This window comes from Montipora capricornis, chromosome 3 (assembly GCF_036669925.1).
Source record: "Montipora capricornis isolate CH-2021 chromosome 3, ASM3666992v2, whole genome shotgun sequence".
Taxonomy (NCBI): Eukaryota; Metazoa; Cnidaria; class Anthozoa; order Scleractinia; family Acroporidae; genus Montipora; species Montipora capricornis.
In genome coordinates, this window is record NC_090885.1 from 70969376 (window position 1) to 70986875 (window position 17500).

The window sequence follows — 17500 nt, forward strand, 5'->3', positions numbered from 1 at the left end:
AACTAAGGATAGTCTATAGTTCTGAAATTTTTTCCTTGTTCTTGTTCATGTGGTAAGTAGAGTTAGTACAGAAACGCCATGCGCATTCGTAAAATACGCATAAACCCTTTGGCTACTAGAGATTGGCCGAAAAACACGTTTTGAAGCTATAGTTGAGTGGTTTTTCGGTCACTGTCGTGCTGTTTAAGAGCTAAACCTCCCTACAAACCCGTTTCCAGGTTGTAGACTCCGCGGCCTTTTCAGCCAGGTGCAAAATAAGCGCTTGCAAATTTCGGCATGCGCACAAAGCAAAATTTCGACATAGTTTTGGGGTTTAAAAGTAGCACAACACTTTCGACTTTCACTTTTCGCTTTCTCTCCTTCCCTCTCTTTTCGCTTTCCTTGCCTCATTTTTTTTTTCAACTTGCTGGGCATTTGGTAGGCTTTATTTTGGTAGGAAGAGTTTCTGAGAAACCTTTCATCATCTTAGAATTAGGTGCTCAGTAAGGTAGGTGGGTAATGGAACAAGCTTTTCATGGAGATTTCAGGTCAGTGTTACATGGTTTTTTGGCCGTTTCTCCAGTTTCCTTGACTGAATTGTGCTCATTCAGGTATAGTTTGAGAGATCTCTTCTCCCTGCACAAGTTAGTGGACAAAGCTGTTCCTGACCTTTAAAAGTGATGACGTTACAAGATAGGACCGTGGATAAAGCTGGACGTATTTTGCCAGATAGTAATCAAAGGGTTTGAGAAAAAAAAAAAAATTGCAAAAACTCTGTTTGGGGTCCCGCGTGCTACTTTCGATCCAAAGAGGGAGAGATTAATCGGTCCCTGAGCCATACGTGATTAACCCCTTGACTACGGCAGCTTCTCTATTAGTGTAATAAAAACTAAGGATAGTCTATAGTTCTGAAATTTTTTCCTTGTTCTTGTTCATGTGGTAAGTAGAGTTAGTACAGAACGCATGCGCATTCGTAAAATACGCATAAACCCTTTGGCTACTAGAGATTTGGCCGAAAAACACGTTTTGAAGCTATAGTTGAGTGGTTTTTTGGTCACTGTCGTGCTGTTTAAGAGCTAAACCTCCCTACAAACCCGTTTCCAGGTTGTAGACTCCGCGGCCTTTTCAGCCAGGTGCAAAATAAGCGCTTGCAAATTTCGGCATGCGCACAAAGCAAAATTTCGACATAGTTTTGGGGTTTAAAAGTAGCACAACACTTTCGACTTTCACTTTTCGCTTTCTCTCCTTCCCTCTCTTTTCGCTTTCCTTGCCTCATTTTTTTTTTTCAACTTGCTGGGCATTTGGTAGGCTTTATTTTGGTAGGAAGAGTTTCTGAGAAACCTTTCATCATCTTAGAATTAGGTGCTCAGTAAGGTAGGTGGGTAATGGAACAAGCTTTTCATGGAGATTTCAGGTCAGTGTTACATGGTTTTTTTGGCCGTTTCTCCAGTTTCCTTGACTGAATTGTGCTCATTCAGGTATAGTTTGAGAGATCTCTTCTCCCTGCACAAGTTAGTGGACAAAGCTGTTCCTGACCTTTAAAAGTGATGACGTTACAAGATAGGACCGTGGATAAAGCTGGACGTATTTTGCCAGATAGTAATCAAAGGGTTTGAGAAAAAAAAAAAATTGCAAAAACTCTGTTTGGGGTCCCGCGTGCTACTTTTGATGCAAAGAGGGAGAGATTAATCGGTCCCTGAGCCATACGTGATTTACCCCTTGACGACGGCAGCTTCTCTATTAGTGTAATAAAAACTAAGGATAGTCTATCGTTCTGAATTTTTTCCTTGTTCTTGTTCATGTGGTAAGCAGAGTTAGTACAGAACGCATGCGCATTCGTAAAATACGCATTAACCTTTTGGCTACTAGAGATTTGGCCGAAAAACACGTTTTGAAGCTATAGTTGAGGGGTTTTTTGGTCACTGTCGTGCTGTTTAAGAGCTAAACCTCCCTACAAACCCGTTTCCAGGTTGTAGACTCCGCGGCCTTTTCAGCCAGGTGCAAAATAAGCGCTTGCAAATTTCGGCATGCGCACAAAGCAAAATTTCGACATAGTTTTGGGGTTTAAAAGTAGCACAACACTTTCGACTTTCACTTTTCGCTTTCTCTCCTTCCCTCTCTTTTCGCTTTCCTTGCCTCATTTTTTTTTTTCAACTTGCTGGGCATTTGGTAGGCTTTATTTTGGTAGGAAGAGTTTCTGAGAAACCTTTCATCATCTTAGAATTAGGTGCTCAGTAAGGTAGGTGGGTAATGGAACAAGCTTTTCATGGAGATTTCAGGTCAGTGTTACATGGTTTTTTTGGCCGTTTCTCCAGTTTCCTTGACTGAATTGTGCTCATTCAGGTATAGTTTGAGAGATCTCTTCTCCCTGCACAAGTTAGTGGACAAAGCTGTTCCTGACCTTTAAAAGTGATGACGTTACAAGATAGGACCGTGGATAAAGCTGGACGTATTTTGCCAGATAGTAATCAAAGGCTTTGAGAAAAAAAAAAAATTGCAAAAACTCTGTTTGGGGTCCCCCGTGCTACTTTCGATCCAAAGAGGGAGAGATTAATCGGTCCCTGAGCCATACGTGATTAACCCCTTGACTACGGCAGCTTCTCTATTAGTGTAATAAAAACTAAGGATAGTCTATAGTTCTGAAATTTTTTCCTTGTTCTTGTTCATGTGGTAAGTAGAGTTAGTACAGAACGCATGCGCATTCGTAAAATACGCATAAACCCTTTGGCTACTAGAGATTTGGCCGAAAAACACGTTTTGAAGCTATAGTTGAGTGGTTTTTTGGTCACTGTCGTGCTGTTTAAGAGCTAAACCTCCCTACAAACCCGTTTCCAGGTTGTAGACTCCGCGGCCTTTTCAGCCAGGTGCAAAATAAGCGCTTGCAAATTTCGGCATGCGCACAAAGCAAAATTTCGACATAGTTTTGGGGTTTAAAAGTAGCACAACACTTTCGACTTTCACTTTTCGCTTTCTCTCCTTCCCTCTCTTTTCGCTTTCCTTGCCTCATTTTTTTTTTTCAACTTGCTGGGCATTTGGTAGGCTTTATTTTGGTAGGAAGAGTTTCTGAGAAACCTTTCATCATCTTAGAATTAGGTGCTCAGTAAGGTAGGTGGGTAATGGAACAAGCTTTTCATGGAGATTTCAGGTCAGTGTTACATGGTTTTTTTGGCCGTTTCTCCAGTTTCCTTGACTGAATTGTGCTCATTCAGGTATAGTTTGAGAGATCTCTTCTCCCTGCACAAGTTAGTGGACAAAGCTGTTCCTGACCTTTAAAAGTGATGACGTTACAAGATAGGACCGTGGATAAAGCTGGACGTATTTTGCCAGATAGTAATCAAAGGCTTTGAGAAAAAAAAAAAAATTGCAAAAACTCTGTTTGGGGTCCCCCGTGCTACTTTCGATCCAAAGAGGGAGAGATTAATCGGTCCCTGAGCCATACGTGATTAACCCCTTGACTACGGCAGCTTCTCTATTAGTGTAATAAAAACTAAGGATAGTCTATAGTTCTGAAATTTTTTCCTTGTTCTTGTTCATGTGGTAAGTAGAGTTAGTACAGAACGCATGCGCATTCGTAAAATACGCATAACCCTTTGGCTACTAGAGATTTGGCCGAAAAACACGTTTTGAAGCTATAGTTGAGTGGTTTTTTGGTCACTGTCGTGCTGTTTAAGAGCTAAACCTCCCTACAAACCCGTTTCCAGGTTGTAGACTCCGCGGCCTTTTCAGCCAGGTGCAAAATAAGCGCTTGCAAATTTCGGCATGCGCACAAAGCAAAATTTCGACATAGTTTTGGGGTTTAAAAGTAGCACAACACTTTCGACTTTCACTTTTCGCTTTCTCTCCTTCCCTCTCTTTTCGCTTTCCTTGCCTCATTTTTTTTTTCAACTTGCTGGGCATTTGGTAGGCTTTATTTTGGTAGGAAGAGTTTCTGAGAAACCTTTCATCATCTTAGAATTAGGTGCTCAGTAAGGTAGGTGGGTAATGGAACAAGCTTTTCATGGAGATTTCAGGTCAGTGTTACATGGTTTTTTTGGCCGTTTCTCCAGTTTCCTTGACTGAATTGTGCTCATTCAGGTATAGTTTGAGAGATCTCTTCTCCCTGCACAAGTTAGTGGACAAAGCTGTTCCTGACCTTTAAAAGTGATGACGTTACAAGATAGGACCGTGGATAAAGCTGGACGTATTTTGCCAGATAGTAATCAAAGGGTTTGAGAAAAAAAAAAAATTGCAAAAACTCTGTTTGGGGTCCCGCGTGCTACTTTTGATGCAAAGAGGGAGAGATTAATCGGTCCCTGAGCCATACGTGATTTACCCCTTGACTACGGCAGCTTCTCTATTAGTGTAATAAAAACTAAGGATAGTCTATCGTTCTGAATTTTTTCCTTGTTCTTGTTCATGTGGTAAGCAGAGTTAGTACAGAACGCATGCGCATTCGTAAAATACGCATTAACCCTTTGGCTACTAGAGATTTTGCCGAAAAACACGTTTTGAAGCTATAGTTGAGGGGTTTTTTGGTCACTGTCGTGCTGTTTAAGAGCTAAACCTCCCTACAAACCGTTTCCAGGTTGTAGACTCCGCGGCCTTTTCAGCCAGGTGCAAAATAAGCGCTTGCAAATTTCGGCATGCGCACAAAGCAAAATTTCGACATAGTTTTGGGGTTTAAAAGTAGCACAACACTTTCGACTTTCACTTTTCGCTTTCTCTCCTTCCCTCTCTTTTCGCTTTCCTTGCCTCATTTTTTTTTTTCAACTTGCTGGGCATTTGGTAGGCTTTATTTTGGTAGGAAGAGTTTCTGAGAAACCTTTCATCATCTTAGAATTAGGTGCTCAGTAAGGTAGGTGGGTAATGGAACAAGCTTTTCATGGAGATTTCAGGTCAGTGTTACATGGTTTTTTTGGCCGTTTCTCCAGTTTCCTTGACTGAATTGTGCTCATTCAGGTATAGTTTGAGAGATCTCTTCTCCCTGCACAAGTTAGTGGACAAAGCTGTTCCTGACCTTTAAAAGTGATGACGTTACAAGATAGGACCGTGGATAAAGCTGGACGTATTTTGCCAGATAGTAATCAAAGGCTTTGAGAAAAAAAAAAAAATTGCAAAAACTCTGTTTGGGGTCCCCCGTGCTACTTTCGATCCAAAGAGGGAGAGATTAATCGGTCCCTGAGCCATACGTGATTAACCCCTTGACTACGGCAGCTTCTCTATTAGTGTAATAAAAACTAAGGATAGTCTATAGTTCTGAAATTTTTTCCTTGTTCTTGTTCATGTGGTAAGTAGAGTTAGTACAGAACGCATGCGCATTCGTAAAATACGCATAAACCCTTTGGCTACTAGAGATTTGGCCGAAAAACACGTTTTGAAGCTATAGTTGAGGGTTTTTTGGTCACTGTCGTGCTGTTTAAGAGCTAAACCTCCCTACAAACCCGTTTCCAGGTTGTAGACTCCGCGGCCTTTTCAGCCAGGTGCAAAATAAGCGCTTGCAAATTTCGGCATGCGCACAAAGCAAAATTTCGACATAGTTTTGGGGTTTAAAAGTAGCACAACACTTTCGACCTTCACTTTTCGCTTTCTCTCCTTCCCTCTCTTTTCGCTTTCCTTGCCTCATTTTTTTTTTTCAACTTGCTGGGCATTTGGTAGGCTTTATTTTGGTAGGAAGAGTTTCTGAGAAACCTTTCATCATCTTAGAATTAGGTGCTCAGTAAGGTAGGTGGGTAATGGAACAAGCTTTTCATGGAGATTTCAGGTCAGTGTTACATGGTTTTTTTGGCCGTTTCTCCAGTTTCCTTGACTGAATTGTGCTCATTCAGGTATAGTTTGAGAGATCTCTTCTCCCTGCACAAGTTAGTGGACAAAGCTGTTCCTGACCGTTAAAAGTGATGACGTTACAAGATAGGACCGTGGATAAAGCTGGACGTATTTTGCCAGATAGTAATCAAAGGCTTTGAGAAAAAAAAAAAAATTGCAAAAACTCTGTTTGGGGTCCCCCGTGCTACTTTCGATCCAAAGAGGGAGAGATTAATCGGTCCCTGAGCCATACGTGATTAACCCCTTGACTACGGCAGCTTCTCTATTAGTGTAATAAAAACTAAGGATAGTCTATAGTTCTGAAATTTTTTCCTTGTTCTTGTTCATGTGGTAAGTAGAGTTAGTACAGAACGCATGCGCATTCGTAAAATACGCATAAACCCTTTGGCTACTAGAGATTTGGCCGAAAAACACGTTTTGAAGCTATAGTTGAGTGGTTTTTTGGTCACTGTCGTGCTGTTTAAGAGCTAAACCTCCCTACAATCCCGTTTCCAGGTTGTAGACTCCGCGGCCTTTTCAGCCAGGTGCAAAATAAGCGCTTGCAAATTTCGGCATGCGCACAAAGCAAAATTTCGACATAGTTTTGGGGTTTAAAAGTAGCACAACACTTTCGACTTTCACTTTTCGCTTTCTCTCCTTCCCTCTCTTTTCGCTTTCCTTGCCTCATTTTTTTTTTTCAACTTGCTGGGCATTTGGTAGGCTTTATTTTGGTAGGAAGAGTTTCTGAGAAACCTTTCATCATCTTAGAATTAGGTGCTCAGTAAGGTAGGTGGGTAATGGAACAAGCTTTTCATGGAGATTTCAGGTCAGTGTTACATGGTTTTTTTGGCCGTTTCTCCAGTTTCCTTGACTGAATTGTGCTCATTCAGGTATAGTTTGAGAGATCTCTTCTCCCTGCACAAGTTAGTGGACAAAGCTGTTCCTGACCGTTAAAAGTGATGACGTTACAAGATAGGACCGTGGATAAAGCTGGACGTATTTTGCCAGATAGTAATCAAAGGGTTTGAGAAAAAAAAAAAAATTGCAAAAACTCTGTTTGGGGTCCCCCGTGCTACTTTCGATCCAAAGAGGGAGAGATTAATCGGTCCCTGAGCCATACGTGATTAACCCCTTGACTACGGCAGCTTCTCTATTAGTGTAATAAAAACTAAGGATAGTCTATAGTTCTGAAATTTTTTCCTTGTTCTTGTTCATGTGGTAAGTAGAGTTAGTACAGAACGCATGCGCATTCGTAAAATACGCATAAACCCTTTGGCTACTAGAGATTTGGCCGAAAAACACGTTTTGAAGCTATAGTTGAGTGGTTTTTCGGTCACTGTCGTGCTGTTTAAGAGCTAAACCTCCCTACAAACCCGTTTCCAGGTTGTAGACTCCGCGGCCTTTTCAGCCAGGTGCAAAATAAGCGCTTGCAAATTTCGGCATGCGCACAAAGCAAAATTTCGACATAGTTTTGGGGTTTAAAAGTAGCACAACACTTTCGACTTTCACTTTTCGCTTTCTCTCCTTCCCTCTCTTTTCGCTTTCCTTGCCTCATTTTTTTTTTTCAACTTGCTGGGCATTTGGTAGGCTTTATTTTGGTAGGAAGAGTTTCTGAGAAACCTTTCATCATCTTAGAATTAGGTGCTCAGTAAGGTAGGTGGGTAATGGAACAAGCTTTTCATGGAGATTTCAGGTCAGTGTTACATGGTTTTTTTGGCCGTTTCTCCAGTTTCCTTGACTGAATTGTGCTCATTCAGGTATAGTTTGAGAGATCTCTTCTCCCTGCACAAGTTAGTGGACAAAGCTGTTCCTGACCTTTAAAAGTGATGACGTTACAAGATAGGACCGTGGATAAAGCTGGACGTATTTTGCCAGATAGTAATCAAAGGGTTTGAGAAAAAAAAAAAATTGCAAAAACTCTGTTTGGGGTCCCGCGTGCTACTTTTGATGCAAAGAGGGAGAGATTAATCGGTCCCTGAGCCATACGTGATTTACCCCTTAGCTACGGCAGCTTCTCTATTAGTGTAATAAAAACTAAGGATAGTCTATAGTTCTGAATTTTTTCCTTGTTCTTGTTCATGTGGTAAGTAGAGTTAGTACAGAACGCATGCGCATTCGTAAAATACGCATAAACCCTTTGGCTACTAGAGATTTGGCCGAAAAACACGTTTTGAAGCTATAGTTGAGTGGTTTTTTGGTCACTGTCGTGCTGTTTAAGAGCTAAACCTCCCTACAAACCCGTTTCCAGGTTGTAGACTCCGCGGCCTTTTCAGCCAGGTGCAAAATAAGCGCTTGCAAATTTCGGCATGCGCACAAAGCAAAATTTCGACATAGTTTTGGGGTTTAAAAGTAGCACAACACTTTCGACTTTCACTTTTCGCTTTCTCTCCTTCCCTCTCTTTTCGCTTTCCTTGCCTCATTTTTTTTTTTCAACTTGCTGGGCATTTGGTAGGCTTTATTTTGGTAGGAAGAGTTTCTGAGAAACCTTTCATCATCTTAGAATTAGGTGCTCAGTAAGGTAGGTGGGTAATGGAACAAGCTTTTCATGGAGATTTCAGGTCAGTGTTACATGGTTTTTTTGGCCGTTTCTCCAGTTTCCTTGACTGAATTGTGCTCATTCAGGTATAGTTTGAGAGATCTCTTCTCCCTGCACAAGTTAGTGGACAAAGCTGTTCCTGACCTTTAAAAGTGATGACGTTACAAGATAGGACCGTGGATAAAGCTGGACGTATTTTGCCAGATAGTAATCAAAGGGTTTGAGAAAAAAAAAAAATTGCAAAAACTCTGTTTGGGGTCCCGCGTGCTACTTTTGATGCAAAGAGGGAGAGATTAATCGGTCCCTGAGCCATACGTGATTTACCCCTTAGCTACGGCAGCTTCTCTATTAGTGTAATAAAAACTAAGGATAGTCTATAGTTCTGAAATTTTTTCCTTGTTCTTGTTCATGTGGTAAGTAGAGTTAGTACAGAACGCATGCGCATTCGTAAAATACGCATAAACCCTTTGGCTACTAGAGATTTGGCCGAAAAACACGTTTTGAAGCTATAGTTGAGTGGTTTTTTGGTCACTGTCGTGCTGTTTAAGAGCTAAACCTCCCTACAAACCCGTTTCCAGGTTGTAGACTCCGCGGCCTTTTCAGCCAGGTGCAAAATAAGCGCTTGCAAATTTCGGCATGCGCACAAAGCAAAATTTCGACATAGTTTTGGGGTTTAAAAGTAGCACAACACTTTCGACTTTCACTTTTCGCTTTCTCTCCTTCCCTCTCTTTTCGCTTTCCTTGCCTCATTTTTTTTTTCAACTTGCTGGGCATTTGGTAGGCTTTATTTTGGTAGGAAGAGTTTCTGAGAAACCTTTCATCATCTTAGAATTAGGTGCTCAGTAAGGTAGGTGGGTAATGGAACAAGCTTTTCATGGAGATTTCAGGTCAGTGTTACATGGTTTTTTTGGCCGTTTCTCCAGTTTCCTTGACTGAATTGTGCTCATTCAGGTATAGTTTGAGAGATCTCTTCTCCCTGCACAAGTTAGTGGACAAAGCTGTTCCTGACCTTTAAAAGTGATGACGTTACAAGATAGGACCGTGGATAAAGCTGGACGTATTTTGCCAGATAGTAATCAAAGGGTTTGAGAAAAAAAAAAAATTGCAAAAACTCTGTTTGGGGTCCCGCGTGCTACTTTTGATGCAAAGAGGGAGAGATTAATCGGTCCCTGAGCCATACGTGATTTACCCCTTGACTACGGCAGCTTCTCTATTAGTGTAATAAAAACTAAGGATAGTCTATCGTTCTGAATTTTTTTCCTTGTTCTTGTTCATGTGGTAAGCAGAGTTAGTACAGAACGCATGCGCATTCGTAAAATACGCATTAACCTTTTGGCTACTAGAGATTTTGCCGAAAAACACGTTTTGAAGCTATAGTTGAGGGGTTTTTTGGTCACTGTCGTGCTGTTTAAGAGCTAAACCTCCCTACAAACCCGTTTCCAGGTTGTAGACTCCGCGGCCTTTTCAGCCAGGTGCAAAATAAGCGCTTGCAAATTTCGGCATGCGCACAAAGCAAAATTTCGACATAGTTTTGGGGTTTAAAAGTAGCACAACACTTTCGACTTTCACTTTTCGCTTTCTCTCCTTCCCTCTCTTTTCGCTTTCCTTGCCTCATTTTTTTTTTTCAACTTGCTGGGCATTTGGTAGGCTTTATTTTGGTAGGAAGAGTTTCTGAGAAACCTTTCATCATCTTAGAATTAGGTGCTCAGTAAGGTAGGTGGGTAATGGAACAAGCTTTTCATGGAGATTTCAGGTCAGTGTTACATGGTTTTTTTGGCCGTTTCTCCAGTTTCCTTGACTGAATTGTGCTCATTCAGGTATAGTTTGAGAGATCTCTTCTCCCTGCACAAGTTAGTGGACAAAGCTGTTCCTGACCTTTAAAAGTGATGACGTTACAAGATAGGACCGTGGATAAAGCTGGACGTATTTTGCCAGATAGTAATCAAAGGCTTTGAGAAAAAAAAAAAAATTGCAAAAACTCTGTTTGGGGTCCCCCGTGCTACTTTCGATCCAAAGAGGGAGAGATTAATCGGTCCCTGAGCCATACGTGATTAACCCCTTGACTACGGCAGCTTCTCTATTAGTGTAATAAAAACTAAGGATAGTCTATAGTTCTGAAATTTTTTCCTTGTTCTTGTTCATGTGGTAAGTAGAGTTAGTACAGAACGCATGCGCATTCGTAAAATATGCATAAACCCTTTGGCTACTAGAGATTTGGCCGAAAAACACGTTTTGAAGCTATAGTTGAGTGGTTTTTTGGTCACTGTCGTGCTGTTTAAGAGCTAAACCTCCCTACAAACCCGTTTCCAGGTTGTAGACTCCGCGGCCTTTTCAGCCAGGTGCAAAATAAGCGCTTGCAAATTTCGGCATGCGCACAAAGCAAAATTTCGACATAGTTTTGGGGTTTAAAAGTAGCACAACACTTTCGACTTTCACTTTTCGCTTTCTCTCCTTCCCTCTCTTTTCGCTTTCCTTGCCTCATTTTTTTTTTTCAACTTGCTGGGCATTTGGTAGGCTTTATTTTGGTAGGAAGAGTTTCTGAGAAACCTTTCATCATCTTAGAATTAGGTGCTCAGTAAGGTAGGTGGGTAATGGAACAAGCTTTTCATGGAGATTTCAGGTCAGTGTTACATGGTTTTTTTGGCCGTTTCTCCAGTTTCCTTGACTGAATTGTGCTCATTCAGGTATAGTTTGAGAGATCTCTTCTCCCTGCACAAGTTAGTGGACAAAGCTGTTCCTGACCTTTAAAAGTGATGACGTTACAAGATAGGACCGTGGATAAAGCTGGACGTATTTTGCCAGATAGTAATCAAAGGGTTTGAGAAAAAAAAAAAATTGCAAAAACTCTGTTTGGGGTCCCGCGTGCTACTTTTGATGCAAAGAGGGAGAGATTAATCGGTCCCTGAGCCATACGTGATTTACCCCTTGACTACGGCAGCTTCTCTATTAGTGTAATAAAAACTAAGGATAGTCTATCGTTCTGAAATTTTTTCCTTGTTCTTGTTCATGTGGTAAGCAGAGTTAGTACAGAACGCATGCGCATTCGTAAAATACGCATTAACCTTTTGGCTACTAGAGATTTTGCCGAAAAACACGTTTTGAAGCTATAGTTGAGGGGTTTTTTGGTCACTGTCGTGCTGTTTAAGAGCTAAACCTCCCTACAAACCAGTTTCCAGGTTGTAGACTCCGCGGCCTTTTCAGCCAGGTGCAAAATAAGCGCTTGCAAATTTCGGCATGCGCACAAAGCAAAATTTCGACATAGTTTTGGGGTTTAAAAGTAGCACAACACTTTCGACTTTCACTTTTCGCTTTCTCTCCTTCCCTCTCTTTTCGCTTTCCTTGCCTCATTTTTTTTTTTCAACTTGCTGGGCATTTGGTAGGCTTTATTTTGGTAGGAAGAGTTTCTGAGAAACCTTTCATCATCTTAGAATTAGGTGCTCAGTAAGGTAGGTGGGTAATGGAACAAGCTTTTCATGGAGATTTCAGGTCAGTGTTACATGGTTTTTTTGGCCGTTTCTCCAGTTTCCTTGACTGAATTGTGCTCATTCAGGTATAGTTTGAGAGATCTCTTCTCCCTGCACAAGTTAGTGGACAAAGCTGTTCCTGACCTTTAAAAGTGATGACGTTACAAGATAGGACCGTGGATAAAGCTGGACGTATTTTGCCAGATAGTAATCAAAGGCTTTGAGAAAAAAAAAAAAATTGCAAAAACTCTGTTTGGGGTCCCCCGTGCTACTTTCGATCCAAAGAGGGAGAGATTAATCGGTCCCTGAGCCATACGTGATTAACCCCTTGACTACGGCAGCTTCTCTATTAGTGTAATAAAAACTAAGGATAGTCTATAGTTCTGAAATTTTTTCCTTGTTCTTGTTCATGTGGTAAGTAGAGTTAGTACAGAACGCATGCGCATTCGTAAAATACGCATAAACCCTTTGGCTACTAGAGATTTGGCCGAAAAACACGTTTTGAAGCTATAGTTGAGGGGTTTTTTGGTCACTGTCGTGCTGTTTAAGAGCTAAACCTCCCTACAAACCCGTTTCCAGGTTGTAGACTCCGCGGCCTTTTCAGCCAGGTGCAAAATAAGCGCTTGCAAATTTCGGCATGCGCACAAAGCAAAATTTCGACATAGTTTTGGGGTTTAAAAGTAGCACAACACTTCCGACTTTCACTTTTCGCTTTCTCTCCTTCCCTCTCTTTTCGCTTTCCTTGCCTCATTTTTTTTTTTCAACTTGCTGGGCATTTTGTAGGCTTTATTTTGGTAGGAAGAGTTTCTGAGAAACCTTTCATCATCTTAGAATTAGGTGCTCAGTAAGGTAGGTGGGTAATGGAACAAGCTTTTCATGGAGATTTCAGGTCAGTGTTACATGGTTTTTTTGGCCGTTTCTCCAGTTTCCTTGACTGAATTGTGCTCATTCAGGTATAGTTTGAGAGATCTCTTCTCCCTGCACAAGTTAGTGGACAAAGCTGTTCCTGACCGTTAAAAGTGATGACGTTACAAGATAGGACCGTGGATAAAGCTGGACGTATTTTGCCAGATAGTAATCAAAGGGTTTGAGAAAAAAAAAAAAATTGCAAAAACTCTGTTTGGGGTCCTCCGTGCTACTTTTGATCCAAAGAGAGAGAGATTAATCGGTCCCTGAGCCATACGTGATTAACCCCTTGACTACGGCAGCTTCTCTATTAGTGTAATAAAAACTAAGGATAGTCTATAGTTCTCAAATTTTTTCCTTGTTCTTGTTCATGTGGTAAGCAGAGTTAGTACAGAACGCATGTGCATTCGTAAAATACGCATTAACCCTTTGGCTTCTAGAGGTTTGGCCGAAAAACACGTTTAGAAGCTGTAGTTGAGGGGTTTTTTGGTCACTGTCGTGCTGTTTAAGAGCTAAACCTCCCTACAAACCCGTTTCCAGGTTGTAGACTCCGCGGCCTTTTCAGCCAGGTGCAAAATAAGCGCTTGCAAATTTCGGCATGCGCAGAAAGCAAAATTTCGACATAGTTTTGGGGTTTAAAAGTAGCACAACACTTTCGACTTTCACTTTTCGCTTTCTCTCCTTCCCTCTCTTTTTGCTTTCCTTGCCTCATTTTTTTTTTCAACTTGCTGGGCATTTGGTAGGCTTTATTTTGGTAGGAAGAGTTTCTGAGAAACCTTTCATCATCTTAGAATTAGGTGCTCAGTAAGGTAGGTGGGTAATGGAGCAAGCTTTTCATGGAGATTTCAGGTCAGTGTTACATGGTTTTTTTGGCCGTTTCTCCAGTTTCCTTGACTGAATTGTGCTCATTCAGGTATAGTTTGAGAGATCTCTTCGCCCTGCACAAGTTAGTGGACAAAGCTGTTCCTGACCGTTAAAAGTGATGACGTTACAAGATAGGACCGTGGATAAAGGTGGACGTAATTTCCCAGATAGTAATCAAAAGGTTTGAGAAAAAAAAAAAAAAAACAATTGCAAAAACTCTGTTTGGGGTCCCCCGTGCTACTTTCGATCCAAAGAGGGAGAGATTAATCGTTCCCTGAGCCATACGTGATCAATTAACCCCTTGACTACGGGAGCTTCTCTATTAGTGTAATAAAAACCAAGGATAGTCTATAGTTTTGAATTTTTTTCCTTCTTTTGTTTATGTGGTAAGCAGTGTTAGTACAGAACGCATGCGCATTTGTAAAATACGCATTAACCTTTTGGCTACTAGAGATTTTGCCGAAAAACACGTTTTGAAGCTATAGTTGAGGGGTTTTTTGGTCACTGTCGTGCTGTTTAAGAGCTAAACCTCCCTACAAACCAGTTTCCAGGTTGTAGACTCCGCGGCCTTTTCAGCCAGGTTGAAAATAAGCGCTTGCAAATTTTGGCATGCGCACAAAGCAAAATTTCGACAGAGTTTTGGGGTTTAAAAGTAGCACAACACTTTCGACTTTCACTTTTCGCTTTCTCTCCTTCCCTCTCTTTTCGCTTTCCTTGCCTCATTTTTTTTTTCAACTTGCTGGGCATTTGGTAGGCTTTATTTTGGTAGGAAGGGTTTCTGAGAAACCTTTCATCATCTTAGATTTAGGTGCTCAGAAAGGTAGGTGGGTAATGGAACAAGCTTTTCATGGAGATTTCAGGTCAGTGTTACATGGTTTTTTTGGCCGTTTCTCCAGTTTCCTTGACTGAATTGTGCTCATTCAGGTATAGTTTGAGAGATCTCTTCTCCCTGCACAAGTTAGTGGACAAAGCTGTTCCTGACCTTTAAAAGTGATGACGTTACAAGATAGGACCGTGGATAAAGGTGGACGTATTTTGCCAGATAGTAATCAAAGGGTTTGAGAAAAAAAAAAAATTGCAAAAACTCTGTTTGGGGTCCCCCGTGCTACTTTCGATCCAAAGAGGGAGAGATTAATCGGTCCCTGAGCCATACGTGATTAACCCCTTGACTACGGCAGCTTCTCTTTTAGTTTAATAAAAACTAAGGATAGTCTATAGTTCTGAATTTTTTTCCTTGTTCTTGTTCATGTGGTAAGCAGAGTTAGTACAGAACGCATGCGCATTCGTAAAATACGCATTAGATGTAAAAAGCGAAGAAAGGCTTCCCGAAAAGCTTTTTCAGTTGTGAAAAAAAAGACAAGAAGACTGTGGGACCCTCAGTACTTGTAATTTCAAAATTTACTGCCTTTTTTTTTCCCTTAAGATGGGGCAATGTGGGGGGGGGGAGGGGGGGGAGGGGGGGGGGTTGGGGATTCACACTGTCACGTTTTGGTCTACAACCTTTTCGTAATGCACAACAGACGTAAACCTGGCTTTTCATGTCCATAAATTGGACGCTGATTTTTCTTCGGCGTTCGGTTTCCTTTGACACGTTTTCTTGACTTTTATGTTTGCAGCTACCACAAGTAATCTATGTAAGAAAAAGTTGAACATGTTTAATAAACTTTTCCGTCCGTGTTTTGCGTTTACGTTGGAACTTGACCGATTACTTAATCGTATTGTGTCGGTATTGGGAAATTAAATATGCAGACTATTTTAATTTACAAATTGAGGAACATCGAAAAAGAAACTATAAAAATAAAAAGGTTAAAGGCAATACAGTAGCCTGTGGAACCTGTGAACAAAGAATCAGGGAAAACATACCTGGATTAATATTCTAAACATCACTTTATGGCAACCATTCTTTCACATCAAACTTTCCCGCCCCTTTTACGTTTACGAAACGAACAGAAGAAACTGTTTAGGCACGTTCTTTATGCATATTTGACGCACGTAAAAAAATTCGCGACAGTGGAAATCCACCCTTACACGAGATAAACTTAGAATAAAGCCAGGATCCGAGCCAGGATTCGAGACCTAACCGAGACCTAACCTAACCTAACCGAGACCTGCCCTAACTCTAACTAGACCTAACTGGACTAGAACCAACCCAAATAAACCTAACCGATTCGCCCTAACCTAACCGAGAGATTCGAGAATAAATAGCGGAGAAAGCTCATCTTAGCTCGAATCCTGGCTGGAATCCTGGCTCGGATCCTAGCTCGAATCCTGGTTCGAAGTTTAGGTATCCTTCCCTTACACACCAGTGAGGACATAAGACTTATCAAAAGGAACTTACATTGTTGAGGAAGATTTACCTCTGAGGTGCCGCAAACGCCAGGAAAAAGAAAGAAAAGAATTGTTCCTTATGTGGTTTGGCAAAAATCAAGTTTAAATTTAGCTACAGTGTATTTCTTCCCTTTTTGAGCGTTTCTGACAACCCAGCTAGGTTGATATCTTTCTATCCTAATTTGCATTTTTGGTCATTGCTCAATTAAGGAAACGACGTCCAACGGATGAGAATTCTATGTTTTCTGAAAACGAAGTGCGTCACTTGGAGGACTATACGAACACTTGATTAAAATCTGAGCCTCTCTATGGGTATTTGCGACGAAATCGAAGACGCGACGATCGCTATTGATGAAACGAAGATCTCAGAGATTGAAGCGACGAAGCGACGATTTAGAAATTATTGCGTTCAGACAAAATATTAGTCAGTCAGACCTAAAAAAATTAAATATGAAAATTATAAGTCATTTGATCCCCAATCAAAGAAGCGACGATTTCTTTGAAAAATCGACGATTTGACGAAAAAAGCACGACGAAATCGACGTTCGTACGCACCCATAGAGAGGCTCAAATCTGCTCTCATCATCAGAACACGTAAAGGATGAAGTCGAATCCAAACAAAATTCCGAAACCGGTCTTGCAAAACCTGACGACGGTTCTCTGAAGCAAACCTATCAAAAACATACCGGTAGTTGGAAACAACATTTCGAGACCAGTTTCAAAAGGTCGAAACTCGTCCGGGAACGTTGAAACTGCTCTCGAGATCTGCCTTACCCTGTTTCTGTTTGGCCTACGCAGCGTAGCGTAACAAGACCGAGCGATTCACGAAGTGGTGTTAACGGTGAAACTCTGTTTTTATCGTACGCACCATTTCGATTACTGAGACCGTTGCAGAAGTAGAAAGAGGTTCTGTACTTTTCGTGAAACCTGTCTCGCAACGGAAGTTCAAAAAAGTTTCATGAAACCGACCATGTTACACGGTGTTATGTCTCCTGAAACTTTTTTCGCAGTGTACTGTTGCACACAAGTTTCGGCTAAAAGTTTCAAAAAAGCTTTTAAAAAAGCTTTTAACGCAAGGCTAAATCTCAAGAAATATATTTAATTTTCTCCGAACGCGCGCACTTTGTCATGAAATAAAAAAAAATGGGACTTTTCCCTGGTAGAAATGAAAGGAAACCGAAAGCGTTTTCCTTCCTGTTCTCATTACCTGGGGACATTTTGGGATCACAGCCCAAACAAATCTTACCCTCCCGTCCCTAGTTTTTGTTGATTCGGTTAGCACGTGTATTCCAAATAAGGAAAAATTGCACCATTTCACGCAGTTACCGGACAAAAACAGAGTGCAGAGTTCGTTTTTTTCGCATTTTCGGAAAATTGGTCGTCGATTTTTTATCCAGTGTAAACATTTTAAGGTATCTTAATCTAGGATTTGTTCCTGAGATATTTTCGGACTTTCAACTTTTTATCCTTAATTCTTGCTTTGGAATACTTTGCAATTATGTCCGTCGAAACGACCGAAGCTGCCGACAGAAACGTCGAAATATGGAAAATCAAGAAGCTTATAAAGAGTTTAGAGGCAGCCAGAGGGTAAGAAGAAAACAATGAAACTTTCAGTTATTGCATGACTGTACAATGTAGGTTA

General features: G+C 41.1%; 1 protein-coding gene across 1 annotated transcript in view; it reads left to right on the plus strand.

The window, feature by feature from the left end:
- Positions 1-17164: 17164 nt before the first annotated feature.
- Positions 17165-17500, plus strand: part of LOC138043896 (eukaryotic peptide chain release factor subunit 1) — an 18498-nt gene continuing 18162 nt past the window's right edge. The window contains exon 1 of the mRNA XM_068890409.1: positions 17165-17445. Coding sequence (XP_068746510.1) covers positions 17357-17445 — 89 coding nt within the window. The 5' untranslated portion in view covers positions 17165-17356. The remainder of the gene's footprint in view (positions 17446-17500) is intronic.